Source organism: Coregonus clupeaformis, chromosome 8 (assembly GCF_020615455.1).
Source record: "Coregonus clupeaformis isolate EN_2021a chromosome 8, ASM2061545v1, whole genome shotgun sequence".
Lineage (NCBI taxonomy): Eukaryota > Metazoa > Chordata > Actinopteri > Salmoniformes > Salmonidae > Coregonus > Coregonus clupeaformis.
In genome coordinates, this window is record NC_059199.1 from 66,055,997 (window position 1) to 66,073,826 (window position 17,830).

The window sequence follows — 17,830 nt, forward strand, 5'->3', positions numbered from 1 at the left end:
GGTTATGTTACGTATGACGAAAGCGCGTAAGTGCAAGCCCTCAGAAACCCATAGAGATTGTATTGAAAGCTCTGATATTTGAAAAAAAGATTTTACATGAGAGGCTATGAGAGACTTCTGGGCGATTTTCAACCTGACTGAAATCGCCCCAAAACGGGCGGGGCCATTTGAAGCACGAATTTAGCCTGATTGGACATTTAGTGGCAGATCAGACGTCTAGATTAGAACACTGATAACTACTGTTGCCGTGATATAATTGATTAGAAAAAAAATCCCTTGCTTTTCCCGTTTGGCAGTGCGTCGCCCATATCGCCCTAATGAACACACCGCCCCTGGTGGTGCCCCTTGCTTAGTTGTGTTGCAGACTCTGGGGCCTTTCAGAACAGGTGTATATCTACTGAGATCATGTGACAGATCATGTGACACTTAGATTGCAGACAGGTGGACTTTATTTAACTTATTATGTGACTTCTGAAGGTAATTGGTTGCACCAGATCTTATTTAGGGGCTTCATAGCAAAGGGGGTGAATACAAATGCACGCACCACTTTTCCGTTATTTATTCTTTTTAATTTTTTGAAACAAGTAATTTTTTTCATTTCACTTCACCAATTTGGACTATTTTGTGTATGTCCATTACATGAAATACAAATACAAATCCATTTAAATTACAGGTTGTAATGCAACAAAATAGGAAAAACACTAAGGGGGATGAATACTTTTGCAAGGCACTGTACAAAATGGGACCGATGCCTCTGCTTGGCACTCAGAATTAAGGAGCTGGATTGATGGTATAGCCCTTTGATAGACAGAACGCTAGTCTAACGCATATACAAATTACGTGTGATTTCACAACCTCTAACTGGTATTATAGTTACTGTATGCTTTAAAAAAAGAAAAATAGCTTCCTGATAACTAACATGTTACTGTACTAACAAGAAAAAATACACAATGTACACCAAACTTGTAAAAAAAAAGTTTAATAGGACAGCTGTACAGAATGTAAATGTTCTTGTTTTTTCTCTGTCACCGCACAGCTGCACACACAGTACATGCATTAACCTTATGTAAAACTCCTATGGTGGGCTGTCAACCCTCTTATGGGGAGAATGAGGTCATCAAAAGGCGCTGGGCCAACTTCTCTCCAGATGGGCTTGTGGCAGCCAAACACCAACAACCTGGCGTTATGCCCAACAACCTGTACACCTTCACAGTAATAATCAGCTATAACTGGTCATCAAGAGCACCACTGGAAACGTGTACTTCAGATAATACGTCTATATTTCAGGTATTTATTTACAATACAAAAAATCTAATGTTACTTTTTATCAAACGTATCAGAAAATAATGGCAAAATAATTTGGTAGGTTTCAAATACACACCGTAACAGTAACAAGGTCAAAGGACTAGATAAGTGTAAGCAATAGGATAACAACTCCACCTAACCAACCAGAGAACTACAGTAGAGATCACTATCATATCCTTACAAACTACCCAATCCTCTCAGATCTGCCAGAGGGGAACTGAGCAGTAGAGGCCTAGCAATCTGAATGGATTTGGCCACAGAGTAACTCCCAGCCGGATGCAGCTTATCATTCTTCCTTTAAAGAGGAAGTTGGAAGGCACACGTGTCACAACCTCTTTGTGCAGTTAGCAGGAGAATCTACTGTTCTTTCTTCCGTCCTCACAAGTTCCTCTCCACACAGCTTCCGTCCACCACGTCTGGACACCGGCACGTGAAGCCACCGCGGCGAGGTAGACAAAGGTGTGAACAGCCTCCGTTGTTCGAGCAGTAGTTATACGCTGCGGGAGACATTTGGATAACATTAACATCATTTACAGCAGTTTCTAGTCATTTGGCACAACGGTACTTTGAAATCAAATGCACACTACATATGGTCTGAATAAGAGCAAACCCCACCAAAAGCAGTAGTAGGGATATTCACAGTGCTATAACATACAGGCCCTCCTGTAGCTCAGTTGGTAGAGCATGGCGCTTGCAACGCCAGGGTTGTGGGTTCGATTCTCACGGGGGGGCAGTATGAAAAATGTATGCACTCAATAACTGTAAGTCGCTCTGGATAAGAGCGTCTGCTAAATGACTAAAATGTAAAATGTAATACACAGCTACATACTCTTACACTAAAAAAAGTGTTTAATTGATAACATGGGACATTTACACACCCAAAAAACATTCACTGTATGCTTTGGGAGGGATTCAGGCTCCCAGAGTACTTTGAAAAAGACAGTCAGGACAGATTTACGCTGTTCATGTATCTAGAATTGGATCTGCGGTCTTGGTTCTGCAGTAATGTAAACCAGACTGAGGGCTCTATTCAATCAAATCAAATTGTATTTATCACATGAGCCGAATACAACTGGTGTAGACTTTACAGTGAAATGTTTGCTTACAAACCTTTCCCAACGATGGAGAGTTAAAAAAATTATAATCAAATATGAAATAGAAACTTACACGAGGAATTAAATAAAATACACAAGAATGGAGCTATATACAGGGAGTACCAGTGCCAGATCAATGTGCAGAGGTACAAGGTATTTTAGGTAATTATGTACATGAAGGCAGGGTAAAGTGTCTAGGCATCCGGATAGATAATAATAAGAGTCAAATAAAGAACAGTAGCAGAAGCAAATGATGAGTGTAAAAGTGTTTGTGTTGTCTGTTATTTTTTTATACATTTTTTTATGTGTGCATATGTAGTGTTTGAATGTGTGAGGGATTTGTGTGGGAGTGACAGTGTAGTGTGTGTGAGTGTGTATATGGTGTGTATATGTAGTACAGCGAGTGTGCGTAGAGTCAGTGCTAGATAGTCAGTGCATATAGTTTGGGTACCATTAATTAACAATTTAGCTGAAAACAGACTGTCTTGATGAATGGTTAAAAGCAGTTGGCCAACGGTTGGCCGTCCTAAAGCCTTTGCTCACACAACATCGGCTGTCATTTTCTGTTAGTTTCCCGACAATTCTGCATGTTGAATGGCCACCGTTCGTCGACACTCAACAGGCGATCAACTGCACACAGCCGACTATCTATACTATAAGTACTTACTGTACTACTCATACTGTACACAAAATAAGAACAGCCCCCCATGGTGGATTGGACCAGACCAGATAAATCCAGCGGGAGCTCAGATGTACGAATATGGCAGGCGGTGCACATTCCACCAGACCCGAGTAATTGCATCCAGACAATGTGAGGATATATATGTAGGAAGGGGGGGTGGGAAAATCGGAGGTTGCTGAGTAAAGTGAATCTCTGCATTACGATTATGAGACTCTCAGCTGTACCCATGTACAGCTGTGTATTTAAAGCTATGTATCCAATTTCACTGATTCTGCTTCAGTGCTATATAACTAGTCTAGAACCACAACCATTAGAGTTGGGATCAATTCCCTGTCAATACAGGAATAGAATTGGACATAAATTCAGATCACATAAGTATGTGTTTATTGTATAGACCTAGACCAGTGGTCACCAAGGCATTCTTAGTCGATCACCAAACATTTCTGTAGAAAAACCGAAGATAAATGCATAAAGGATTGCGGTCCCTTTGTTTTGTGTTGGCTGTTGGCGGTAAGTGCACTTGATTTAGAAGCCCTGCGCACCGGGATGCAAAGTGTTCCCATTTTGAACCATTTAATTTGTCTGAAAAGATCAACTCCGCCTACCCGGCAGACCAGGAGATCTTTGGCTAAATTGAGTGTGCTACTGCGTTGGCCAATTGGATAGCTCAATTCACCGTGCCTACCTACAGCTTCCATAACCCCGGCCACAGCAAAGGTTGATACTAGCCTACAAGAGATTTCATAACTTTTAAAACCATGTCTGAAACTGTCAAAGAATATAGAAAATCGCTGCTGTTTTTATGAGTGAGTTCATGTCAAAGTTTTATTCAGCACTGTCAACACTGGTTTTATTCAACACTATTACAAAACATAAAACGCGTTTCTCTCTACTTCCACTCGCTTTGCAGCTGCAATGAATGAGTAGCCAAGTGTATCGATAGCCCTGCGTTTTTATTATTATTAGCAGCTCGTCGTGTCTATTTTAATATCGAAGAATATTTCACTTTCTCTTGTCATGGGAACAACATTAATTTGTGCCTGAGGCAGATGTGCCTGAGGTGACTCGAGTTTCGCCATCAGCTGGAAGACTGTGTCCCCTCTCTCTGGTCAGCCTCACCGGAGGAAAGAAAAGAGAGAGCAGGGACCGTGAGAGGCAGACCCTCTACTGCTCTCTCCCTCCCTCCGCTCCCTCCGCTCGAGACTAATGCTGTGTTCAAAACAACTGGGAACTCGGAAATCTCAGACTTCCGACTTCAGTGCTTTCAAGACAACTGGGATCTCTGAAAAAAACTAGATCCGACTGGGGAAAATTTGTTTTGATCCGTCATCCAACTCGGCATCATTCTAGAGCTCCAACTTTCCGACCTGATGTTCACTGACGTCATAATTTGACCTCGTTTTTTCCGAGTTCGCAGTTGTATTGAAAGCACTATGACCATCAGATGCAGGTACCTACCATCAGTCCAGTAAAATAAAAAAGCAAATTATTTCAATTTATGCTCAGCTGTGCCTCGCAAGTGCTACACCAACTGATCTATTTTGTTATCAAAGCTTGTGTTTTGAAATATAAAATGGTCAGAGAAGAACAATATTGGCAGGCCTGGCATGGCATATAGCCAATATGCTGTGATAATGTATTAGGCCTACTGCACAAACCTAATTCCTACAGAACTGTTTTTATTAGGTTAAATGTAAAAACATTTAAGTCATGTTTTTTTTTTTTTTATCTGAGCGGCAGATCTCGGCTTCCATTTTGACTACGAAAGTGATCTTAACTCAGAAAAGGTTGGTGACCACTGACCTAGATAATGTCCCAAATGGCACCCTATTCCCTTTATAGTGTACTTATTTTGACCAGAGCCTATAGGGTGCCATTTGGGATACAAACCAAGGCTATTGAGAGAGCTAGGAAGTGTGAGGAGGCTTACCTTGTGGGCATTGAGTTGGGGTCGTGGCAATGCCATACACTCGCGAACGCTTCTGTGGCAGAAACTCGTCCGTCTCTCTGTCCGTTGTGCGGTCCACGGCTACCACCGCTTCCCTGGCAACAGCAAACAACATTATCAGAACATTCTCTAAACATTCGCTGGGCCTCAAATAAACATTGGCATTAAACAAACTTAGACATTTATGAGACACTCACGTTTTTAAATAAATAGTACAGTTTCAAATGGCTTCTACCATTCTTATGAAGGCTCTTACTCTATTGACTACCATGAAAAAATTAATTCTACATGAAAATAATCCTTTCTATCATTCATTGCCAAGGTTATTGATTTATTTTCATGAATCTATTGAAAAGGGGGTAATATACTGACCTGGTGTATTCAAACCTGAGCATTTTATGTAATGGGAAATGTATGCATGCTCATGAAAAAGGTGTGTATGAATGAAGGAATGAATTAATTAATCAAATCAAATTGTATTAGTCACGTACACAGCTTACAGCAGGTATGAAAGGTGCAGTGAAATGCTTATTGTTACACATCATGAAATATATTCAGGCACAAATTACAGACAGTAGCCGACAATTAGCTAATTAGAACTCAAATAATTGATCATGGAATGTATTTTAATGTGATTTAAATATATAGGGATACAGTGGGGGGGAAAAGTATTTAGTCAGCCACCAATTGTGCAAGTTCTCCCACTTAAAAAGATAAGAGAGGCCTGTAATTTTCATCATAGGTACACGTCAACTATGACAGACAAATTGAGGAAAAAAAATCCAGAAAATCACATTGTAGGATTTTTTATGAATTTATTTGCAAATGATGGTGGAAAATAAGTATTTGGTCACCTACAAACAAGCAAGATTTCTGGCTCTCACAGACCTGTAACTTCTTCTTTAAGAGGCTACTCTGTCCTCCACTTGTTACCTGTATTAATGGCACCTGTTTGAACTTGTTGTCAGTATAAAAGACACCTGTCCACAACCTCAAACAGTCACACTCCAAACTCCACTATGGCCAAGGCCAAAGAGCTGTCAAAGGACACCAGAAACAAAATTGTAGACCTTCACCAGGCTGGGAAGACTGAATCTGCAATAGGTAAGCAGCTTGGTTTGAAGAAATCAACTGTGGGAGCAATTATTAGGAAATGGAAGACATACAAGACCACTGATAATCTCCCTCGATCTGGGGCTCCACGCAAGATCTCACCCCGTGGGGTCAAAATGATCACAAGAACTGTGAGCAAAAATCCCAGAACCACACGGGGGGACCTAGTGAATGACCTGCAGAGAGCTGGGACCAAAGTAACAAAGCCTACCATCAGTAACACACTACGCCGCCAGGGACTCAAATCCTGCAGTGCCAGACGTGTCCCCCTGCTTAAGCCAGTACATGTCCAGGCCTGTCTGAAGTTTGCTAGAGTGCATTTGGATGATCCAGAAGAGGATTGGGAGAATGTCATATGGTCAGATGAAACCAAAATATAACTTTTTGGTAAAAACTCAACTCGTCGTGTTTGGAGGACAAAGAATGCTGAGTTGCATCCAAAGAACACCATACCTACTGTGAAGCATGGGGGGTGGAAACATCATGCTTTGGGGCTGTTTTTCTGCAAAGGGACCAGGACGACTGATCCGTGTAAAGGAAAGAATGAATGGGGCCATGTATCGTGAGATTTTGAGTGAAAACCTCCTTCCATCAGCAAGGGCATTGAAGATGAAACGTGTCTGGGTCTTTCAGCATGACAATGATCCCAAACACACCGCCCGGGCAACAAAGGAGTGGCTTCGTAAGAAGCATTTCAAGGTCCTGGAGTGGCCTAGCCAGTCTCCAGATCTCAACCCCATAGAAAATCTTTGGAGGGAGTTGAAAGTCTGTGTTGCCCAGCGACAGCCCCAAAACATCACTGCTCTAGAGGAGATCTGCATGGAGGAATGGGCCAAAATACCAGCAACAGTGTGTGAAAACCTTGTGAAGACTTACAGAAAACGTTTGACCTGTGTCATTGCCAACAAAGGGTATATAACAAAGTATTGAGAAACTTTTGTTATTGACCAAATACTTATTTTCCACCATAATTTGCAAATAAACTGGATTTTATTTTCCTCATTTTGTCTGTCATAGTTGACGTGTACCCATGAGGAAAATTACAGGCCTCTCTCATCTTTTTAAGTGGGAGAACTTGCACAATTGGTGGCTGACTAAATACTTTTTTTCCCCACTGTATGTAGCCTATAGTTCTAGGCCTACTGTATTTCTATTTTGATGCAGTCATCTCTGTTTTTATTTGAAGCATATTGTTATCCTTGGCTTGTTTGTAACAATTGCAAATACATTGGCGACTTTGTATTTGTAGTCAACTTCGTTCTGCTATCGTCAGTCACAGAGAGACAGATAGGCCTAAACATCTTGATTCTATGTATAGCAGAGATTTTCTGTGTATAGTAGGAGAATCTACGGAAGGGCAAAAAAGCATCTAACGACGCACTTAGCTGTTCTACGAGTGGTCTGAGGCAGTCTGTAAATAACAAGCATTTTCAAGTGCAACTTTAGTAACAATAGTTTTAGGAAACAGCTCGGAGATTTAACGATGCTCCTACAAAGGTTCAAACGATGAACTTAGCCTTAAGATGCTTTTGGGAAACCGGGCCCAGGTGATCATACCTTCTCCAGTCAGTGTAGTAAAGGTTCCTCCCATGGGATACGATGGCGAAAGGATACTGAATCCCCTCCACAATAGTCCTACGGTTCCTACCGTTGGGGTCCATACACTGTACCTTACGAGTACCTGTAAAGGTTTAAAAAAACATGCAGGAGTCAAACCAACATCCCTGCTGCTAGCACCATGCTCCAACTAACTGAGTCATCTGAACTGCCTCAGTACAGTGGGATTTTCCCATGGATTGCTACATAGCATGTTTAGCTAACGATATCAATAGTGTTAGCATGTTTAGTGTAGCGTCTTTACCGGCATCGATAGGGTTAGCATGTTTAGCATAGCTTCTTAACAACATCAATAGTGTAAGCACGTTTAGCATAGCTTTTTACAGATAGTGTTAGCATGTTTTATAACTTCTTACTAGCATCGATAGTGTTAGCATGTTTAGCGTAGCCTCTTACCAGCATCGGCCCAGCACAGCTGCTGGCTCTCAGGGTCGTATGTAAGGCCGTTGGGCAACCCCAGGTCGTCCTTAACCAAGACTGTCCTGTCGGTTCCGTCCATGTTGGACATCTCGATCTTGGGCCCGTCTCTGTTCCAGTCTGCCCAGTAGAGTCGTCTGGACAACAAGCCAGAGAAAACATGTTCTTGTCATGATGCTTAGAACCATATTTTTAAACCAACAGCTTTAAAATGAACACAGCACTGGGGATTTCTGTTGTCAAACCTACGTTATGCTATCTAAACCATGAAAAGGCTAACCTGCCAGATTCACTAGCGAAATCGTTCCAGGCCTTAGCGGTTAAGAACAATATATATTCAGCACAAAGAACTAACTGCTTATTTAATCACAAATTTGCAACAAAGGAATCAAAGTCAGACATTGTCCAAAGACACGTACCCATAGGAGGGGTCAGCGACAATGGGCCGGGGGTTTACCAGGTCGGTGTCGAAGAGGACACGGCGCTGGCTTCCGTCCAGTTTGGCCACCTCAATCCTGTCCTTCATGGAATCCGTCCAGAACATTAGCCGGGCCAGGTGGTCGATAGCCAAACCCTCTGGGCTCTCCAGGTCTAAGGAAGAGAGAAGGAGGACATCATTACGCCTAGTTGAGACAGAAACGACTGATTTTCTATGGGGGTCATCAGGGATGGCTCTGGCCAGCCGGGCTAGTAGACCGCAATTCCTACAAGCCCGGGTCCTAAATCTGTGGGATATTTAAGAAGACAAAATGTCACTAGCCAGCCAGCAAGCAGCAAGCCAGCTTTATTTCCATCCCTTGGGGTTATACACTACATTACCAAAAGTATGTGGACATCTCATTCCAAAATCATGGGCATTAATATGGTGTTGGTCCCCCCTTTGCTGTTATAACAGCCTCCACTCTTCTGGGAAGGCTTTCCAGTAGATTTTGGAACATTGCTGAGAGGACTTGCCATTCAGCCACAAGAGCATTAGTGAGGTCGAGCACTGATGTTGGGTGATTAGGCCTGGCTCGCAGTCGGCGTTCCAATTCATCCCAAAGGGGTTCGATGGAGTTGAGGTCAGGGCTCTGTGCAGGCCAGTCAAGTTCTTCCACACCGATCTCAACAAATAATTTGTATGGACCTTGCTTTGTGCATGGGGGCATTGTCATGCTGAAACAGGAAAGGGCCTTCCCCAAACTGTTGCCACAAAGTTGGAAGCACAGAATCGTCTAGAATGTAATTGTATGCCGTAGCGTTAAGATTTCCCTTCACTGGAACTAAGGGGCCTAGCCCGAACCATGAAAAACAGCCCCAGACCATTAGTCCTCCTCCACCAAACTTTACAGTTGGCACTATGCATTCGGGAAGGTATTCGTCCGTCGGACTGCCAGATGGTGAAGTGTGATTCATCACTCCAGAGAACGTGTTTCCACTGCTCCAGAGTCCAATGGTGGCGAGCTTTACACAACTCCAGCCGACGCTTGGCATTGCGCATGGTGATCTTAGGCTTGTGTGCGGCTGGCTGCTTGGCCATGGAAACCCATTTCATGAAGTTCCCGACTAACAGTTATTGTGCTGACGTTGCTTCCAGAGGCAGTTTGGAACTCGGTAGTGAGTATTACGTGCTACGTGCTTCAGCACTCGGCGGTCTCGTTCTGTGAGCTTGTGTGGCCTACCACTTCACGGCTGAGCCTTTGTTGCTACTAGAGCTGACCGGGGCAGCTCTAGCAGGGCAGAAACGTACTTGTTGGAAAAGTGTCTCCCGAGTGGCGCAGTGGTCTAAGGCACTGCATCGCAGTGCTAGCTGTGCGACTAGAGATCCTGGTTCGAATCCAGGCTCTGCAGTAGCCGGCCGCAACCGGGAGACCAATGGGGCAGCGCACAATTTGTCCAGGGTAGGGGAGGGAATGGCAGGCAGTGAGGTAGCTCAGTTGGTAGAGCATGGCGTTTGCAACGCCAGGGTTGTGGGTTCGATTCCCACGGGGGGCCAGTATGAAAATAAAAAAGAATAATGTATGCACTAACTGTAAGTCGCTCTGGATAAGAGCGTCTGCTAAATAATGTAAATGTATGACGGTGCCATGTTGAAAGTCACTGAGCTCTTCAGTAAAGCCATTCTACTGACAATGTTTGTCTATGGAGATTGCATGCCTGTGTGCCCGATTGTATGCAACGGGTGAGGCTGAAATAGCCAAATCCACTAATTTGAAGGGGTGTCCACATACTTTTCTATATATAGTGTACATTGAAAGACTACCAAGACAATGAATGGCAGTCCGTCTTGTTTCACACATGTCAAAAGATGGTGTCTCCTTCCTACAGGCTGACCTGAGACCTGTGTACTGTGCACCTGTTGTGACGAGAGAAATTATGTCTCCTCCCTCCAGGCTGGCCTTGCTGATGGAGGGCCCTGTGATGTCCGTCCAGTACACCATCTTCTCCACACAGTCGTAGGCCACAGCAATCGCCACTCTGTCCTGGGAGCAACACATAGAGACGGACGGTTTTATTGATTAATGGTTTATTTAGATCGGGACAGATACAAACACATTGAAACATTCAATAGACCAATCATCTGATGCATTGCACCATAGTAGCGTGTGTAGCTGGCCTGGCACAAAAAAAAAGTCCTTGTGCTTTCCCTTCTTAACTGCTAATTGGAAACCATGCGAGCGTCAGAATATAGGATGTCACACACACTCAATAGAGCCCCTGTTCAAAGCAAGAGAACATTGCATTAATGTTATACTACTTTAATAGTGTTAATGTTAATATCTCACCCCATTCATTTCACAGATGGATTTCAACAATTTACATAAGACGTACACAATGTTACATTACATTACAAAATGGCAGAATGCGGCTAGCCAAACAGTTGAAGCTTTTATTGGGAAGAATCCCTCTGCATGTCCAGTTACATGTTCTGCCAGACCCATTCCACGCTAGTGAGAAGAAAGAGGAAAAGCCTGGGGACGAGTATGGATGGTCAACTCACACAATCAGGAGATTGTTCAAGTGGCATTTGGGAAATTCCAGAGAGTGGGTGCGTGGACCCACAACACCCATCAACGCACTCTCAGTCCGGCCAAAGGAAACATCTGACATGCGAGGAAGAGATTATCAAATCCCCCTCTTTTCATTCAACCTAAGACTGGGGGTCTGAGAAGACAGCTCTGGCCATCTGGTGAGCGGCCATCTTGACAAAGCGTGGTAGGCCGGCGCTTACAGAGGAGTGAGTTACTGACTGAGTGAATCACTAACTCGAGAAGAGAGTGAGTGAGTTAAAGTTTGTGAGTCAATACAGTGGGGAAAAAAAGTATTTAGTCAGCCACCAATTGTGCAAGTTCTCCCACTTAAAAAGATGAGAGAGGCCTGTAATTTTCATCATAGGTACACGTCAACTATGACAGACAAAATGAGAAAAAAAAATCCAGAAAATCTCGTTGTAGGATTTTTAATGAATTTATTGGCATATGATGGTGGAAAATAAGTATTTGGTCAATAACAAAAGTTTCTCAATACTTTGTTAGATACCCTTTGTTGGCAATGACACAGGTCAAACGTTTTCTGTAAGTCTTCACAAGGTTTTCACACACTGTTGCTGCTATTTTGGCCCATTCCTCCATGCAGATCTCCTCTAGAGCAGTGATGTTTTGGGGCTGTCGCTGGGCAACACAGACTTTCAACTCCCTCCAAAGATTTTCTATGGGGTTGAGATCTGGAGACTGGCTAGGCCACTCCAGGACCTTGAAATGCTTCTTACGAAGCCACTCTTTCGTTGCCCGGGCGGTGTGTTTGGGATCATTGTCATGCTGAAAGACCCAGCCACGTTTCATCTTCAATGCCCTTGCTGATGGAAGGAGGGTTTCACTCAAAATCTCACGATACATGGCCCCATTCATTCTTTCCTTTACACGGATCAGTCGTCCTGGTCCCTTTGCAGAAAAACAGCCCCAAAGCATGATGTTTCCAACCCCATGCTTCACAGTAGGTATGGTGTTCTTTGGATGCAACTCAGCATTCTTTGTCCTCCAAACATGACGAGTTGAGTTTTTACCAAAAGTTCTATTTTGGTTTCATCTGACCATATGACATTCTCCCAATCCTCTTCTGGATCATCCAAATGCACTTCAGACGGGCCTGGACATGTACTGGCTTAAGCAGGGGGACACGTCTCGCACTGCAGGATTTGAGTCCCTGGCGGCATAGTGTGTTACTGATGGTTGGCTTTGTTACTTTGGTTCCCAGCTCTCTGCAGGTCATTCACTAGGTCCCCCCGTGTGGTTCTGGGATTTTTGCTCACCGTTCTTGTGATCATTTTGACCCCACGGGGTGAGATCTTGCGTGGAGCCCCAGATCGAGGGAGATTATCAGTGGTCTTGTATGTCTTCCATTTCCTAATAATTGCTCCCACAGTTGATTTCTTCAAACCAAGCTGCTTACCTATTGCAGATTCAGTCTTCCCAGCCTGGTGCAGGTCTACAATTTTGTTTTTGGTGTCCTTTGACAGCTCTTTGGTCTTGGCCATTGTGAAGTTTGGAGTGTGACTGTTTGAGGTTGTGGACAGGTGTATTTTATACTGATAACAAGTTCAAACAGGTGACATTAATACAGGTAACGGGTGGAGGACAGAGGACCCTCTGAAAGAAGAAGTTACAGGTCTGTGAGAGCCAGAAATCTTGCTTGTTTGTAGGTGACCAAATACTTATTTTCCACCATAATTTGCAAATAAATTCATTAAAAATCCTACAATGGGATTTTCTGGATTTTTTTTCCTCAATTTGTCTGTCATAGTTGACGTGTACCTATGAGGAAAATTACAGGCCTCTCTCATCTTTTTAAGTGGGAGAACTTGCACAATTGGTGGCTGACTAAATACTTTTTTTCCCCACTGTAAGTAACTTCCCACAGTGCTTGTAATGAGTGATGTGCAGTGCTTGACTGATTAACTGACTGACTGACTGTCTGACTGAGAATGTGAGGTGAGTTGAGGTGCGTCAATGTGGAGCCTCACAGGCAGGTGCAGCAGGGCTTTGGCCTCCCCTTTGTTCATGCTGTATCCGTCCAGGGGGATGTACTCGATCTTCCCGCTCTGGGCAAACAGCAAGTGGGTTCCTGGGGCCACAGGAGAGACATCCGGCCTGGTGGTGGGTCCGATCGGGGGAGGAATCACTCCCTGGTCAATACCTGTCAAGGGAGGACAACTGAAGTTACAATGTCATTTCCCACTGGGCACAGACATCCTATCAGCGTCTAGTTTTGATTTACCTATGATTGAGTTTTCAACTAACCTGAATTAAATGTGAAATCAACAAAACTTTCAACCATGCCATTGAATTTAGGTTAAAAGTTACTTTACTTTGATTACTTTTTTCACGTTGATTTAAACACATATAATTTTGGTGTTGAAATGACATGGAAACAATGTTGATTCAACCAGTTTGTGCCCAGTGGGTTCCTACAGTATTTTTATTTAGCATGCAGGTGCAAATGTTGAATGTAATGGAATAGACATGAGTGCTATGAATGCATGAATATGTTGAATATGAATATTAAGGTACAAGCCAAGGATGACCAATCGGCCCTCCATCTTTTGAGGCAGTCACTCACACAAAGGTCTTTGGCCGGGGCCAATTCTAGTGTTGGGGATCTCCTGACCATTGCCGTCCACACACCAGCACTGCCCAATGCTACCGTGGCACTGGGTGGGCTCGTAGGCACCATGCTGGTCGCAGGTAGGAACGTACTGACTGACGGTGGGGCGAGGGCGGAAGAAGGAAAATGAGCCTGTGTTGGAGGAGACCTGGATGCTTTCTCTGTCTCGCTCACACTGCGTCTTCTCACGCTCTGGAATAGTAATAAAAGTAATAGAGGAAATTAAGAAAGGTTTCTAAGAAATTGCTCTTTCTTTTTAAAGTGCTGTTTAGCTTTGGTTTAAATATAATTGCCTTACTGTACGACATGGCACATGGCAGTTCAAAACTAAAGTTACTTGTCCACTACTAATATGGAAAACATGGATTAAGGAGAGAGCAGATGAGCATATGATTCAATGTAGAGTATTTCATTTTTGCAGTCACGTAAATCTTGACATAGGGGACACGGTGACATCTGGAATATAGTGTCTCACTGAAAGACTTATCCCCAGGGTATCAGTCTGGTTAACCACAGACTAGTCATAACAATCTCAAACTGCCGCAAAACATACAATCTGTGCTATGCACAACGTCTGGCCGCAACAATCAACAAAAGCCACCAAAAAAAGACAACCAGTCAACATTGGGAACCGTTGTCTCTGAGGAGGCAAAGATCAAAGCAGTTTTTATCAGACAGTCATCATCCGTCGAAACGCGAGAAAGACAACCAGGTCAACTCTCAAAGGGTCCAGACACTACAGTGTCTACTACAAGTACAAGTTCAGACAAAGGAGGACAAAATGATGCCCCTTTTCAGACAGCTTGTACAAAATATGACAAAACTGTGGAGGCAGAGGAGAAGGAGCTATAATTACGTGGTGGAGAACATACATGCAGTAGACACCTGGATTGGACTTGAACAAAGAGGTAACGGCTGAGAAAGATGCCAACTCACAAACACCCAAGGCTCCAGTACATGACATGAAACCTGAAGCCTATAGAATAATAATGTATAGTATGGAACACTTGAATACACATATCCTATATTCCCAAATATACAGTGGTGAAGGGGAACTAGTAGAGTTGAATCAAAGAGAAAATGGATTGGTTGTTAAGTCAATAGGGGAAAGTCCTCCTTCTTCCTAATACTTCAGTTGTTGTTGTTTATTAAATGTTTCAATTCCTGGTTGTAACTCCAGGGTACCTTTACCTTTATGTTCAACTAACTCGGACTATGGGCCCTGCCCCAAAGTAGTGCACTATTTAGGCCATTAGGGATGCAGCCCAGGAGTCTGTATTCGGGAGTGTAGGAGCATTGGCTCTGTTCCAGCACATCCATGTGACATGTTCCAGGCCTTTGGCCCTAATTGCATGGAGAATAAGCAGCTATGTTGATCTTTCTCGACGGGGATCATATGTTGTGTCAACACCAACCTCCGTTTCCATTCCTTTATCCTCCCTACGTAACATATGTGTGTTGTTATACCCATCCCCGCGCAGGAAGGATGCACAGTGTCAAATGTCAACCTTCAAATGTCTTTCAAGGGGGAAGAGGGAGACATTTGGTCAAGGCACACCAGAAACCAACAGACACTCAGTTCAGAGTGAGTTTCAGAACCCCGAAGCACACACACACACACACACCCTTCATCCATCCTCCCTCCCACTAACAGTTCCATATTTTAGCACGCAGTCTCATGGAGTCTTATATCAGGCTTATGGAAGTACACACTGTTCAGGCCTTCGCCTCAGTCCATGTTCTACCATGATTAAATAACTTTCTATCAGTGCCAGGTGATGACGCAACACTGATAGACTTGTTTAACTTAGCGAACAGACCTCCATTAGTAAAATGCACTGTATATACTGTTTAGTCCACTATGGCTTGTGTGGACGTTCAATATAAACAGTTAGTCTCTGGTATATTATGCTTTCCTTTGATGACAAATCTGTCTCACTGCCCCGCCTCCCCCTCCCTCTCTCTCTAAACCAAACTAAACTGTTAGGCGCTTCACATGTTCCAGCTGGGGGCACTAAGACAGAACAAGTATAACTACGCAAATCCTTACATTTTGAGTGGAAGAAGATGCCTGATGAGAGCTCTAACTATCCCCATGCAATGTACAGTATTTACATACTTCCGGACATAGCCGTATAATTTAGAGGTTCCTTCTGAATGCATTTCTCTTGCCTTCCCTTGCACATTTTGGACTACACTGCCTCTGGCTGCTGTTTAACTTATTATTATCAGTAGCCTTATCTGAGACAGAATGGCCCATAGGGTAGGAGCCTATATCCTGTTTCTGCAGCGTGAGCCAGCCCCCTGTCCATTTCCTTAAAGGGCCAATCTGCACAACACAACTTATTAATGTCTCATGAACTTATTTCAACTGCCGTACCCCATCAGAACCCAAAATATAAGCTTATTTTACTCCAATGTTTGTAAACATTGTAATTGTAAACAAACAATGTATAGCTTTAAAACATGGTTAAAACTATCATGTTGATGTCATGGATGGTCAGTTCTTGCATCCATAGCTCCATCTATACATTTGAGAATGGTTACATTTCTCCAGCCCCATCCCTGAGCTATTTACCAAAACACTGGCCGGGTGCCCACTTTGTTATTGTTTGAACTGCAGATTCCCCCATTTCTTGAGTTATTGGTATGACTTGACCAGGGATCAAACTTCTGTTTGGTTCCAAATGAACATGACCCCGAGAAGAACTCCTCTCACACAACTTGCGGTTTGGAAAGGTGATTTATTTACACCAAAAAGCACAGGGGTTACATACCCGGGGGGCCAGGGGCACACTGGAAGCCATCGCCATGGAAACCAGGGTGGCACTGACAGGTGAAGGAGCCCTGAGAGTTATAACAGACGGCGTCCCGGTGACAGCGACCTTGCTCGCACTCGTCAATATCTGTGTGTGTGAGAAACAACAGTCAATAAGAAACAATAGGGACACAGATGCTAAGTTCAAATGAAAGCAATGTATCAAAATGTTTCAATATATAGCTGAAATATACACAGTCAATAGGAATGTGAATATTAAATCCTGCTATGGAGATATACAAAAAACACACAGTTGTTATTAGTATTGGTAGTGCACTAGACTGTATGCCTATATAAAGTATCTAAATGTGAAACATACATTCATGACATGTCACATCCTGTGTTATGTGATGATGTTAGATGGGGAAAGAAACATAATTCTTTAGAAAAGTACAGTCAATAAAACATAGTAGCTGCATAACTAAAGTACTGTGTACACATGTTGAAGCTTAGCATTCGATAGGGATAGGGAGACCATTCTTTTGGATGCAACTTGTATGTAACACACCCAGCTCTCTACCCCAGCTCACTACCCCAGCTCACTACCCCAACCTCTAAAGTCTATCTCTAAGGACACCAAATGAAAAAGGAGTTATACAAATCCTACATGGAAATTCATACGGCTTTCGTTTGGTGGCCGGCCAAGTCGCATTGGACGAGGGAAAATAAGAAATACAGGGATGGATGAATAAAACGCATGACCAACGAGCTCCCCAGCTGTAGGGCCGGGTTGTGTTTGCATTTCCTGTCCAGGTGGACATATTTCCTCTCGCAGGGGCCTCGATGTGGGTGCATTACAACGAGGAGGACTCAGAGGGTTCAACATAGAGAGACCCAGTGGAGAGTTTAGAGAGAAGACATGGTATGTTTTTTTTAAGCTGAAGGGTGTGTTTCTGTGGTGTCTGGGGGGGTTCCGAGAAAAGCAAAAGACAACTTTATTTTGCATGTTGGACAGTAAAGTTATTCTAATATGGCCTAGTAACTAAACAAGGGCTGCAAAGGCAAGTCTAGACATATCACCTGACGACAAATGTATATTGTTGCCATGAGTGAGTTCAGATCATTTAAGTCAACGGATATGGAATGGATGGATATGGAATAATTGTATTAGTAAAGAGGATTATCGACTTCTTTTAGATAAAAAAAAAAGTCCTTCAACCTCTGAAAACAGGACATCAACACCATTCAGTCGAATA

At 43.3% G+C, this 17,830-nt stretch overlaps 1 protein-coding gene across 2 annotated transcripts in view; it reads right to left on the minus strand.

The window, feature by feature from the left end:
• Positions 1-963: 963 nt before the first annotated feature.
• LOC123491420 (nidogen-1-like) overlaps positions 964-17,830 on the minus strand; it is a 55,478-nt gene continuing 38,611 nt past the window's right edge. The window contains exons 12-20 of one of the 2 annotated variants that reach the window (XM_045222158.1): positions 16,594-16,722; positions 13,772-14,008; positions 13,176-13,348; positions 10,512-10,638; positions 8,596-8,767; positions 8,156-8,313; positions 7,700-7,823; positions 5,012-5,124; positions 964-1,802 (exon numbers count right to left, since the gene is read on the minus strand). In XM_045222158.1, coding sequence (XP_045078093.1) covers positions 1,684-1,802; positions 5,012-5,124; positions 7,700-7,823; positions 8,156-8,313; positions 8,596-8,767; positions 10,512-10,638; positions 13,176-13,348; positions 13,772-14,008; positions 16,594-16,722 — 1,352 coding nt within the window. In that variant the 3' untranslated portion in view covers positions 964-1,683. The remainder of the gene's footprint in view (positions 1,803-5,011; positions 5,125-7,699; positions 7,824-8,155; positions 8,314-8,595; positions 8,768-10,511; positions 10,639-13,175; positions 13,349-13,771; positions 14,009-16,593; positions 16,723-17,830) is intronic. The other variant, XM_045222159.1, reaches the window with a different exon arrangement.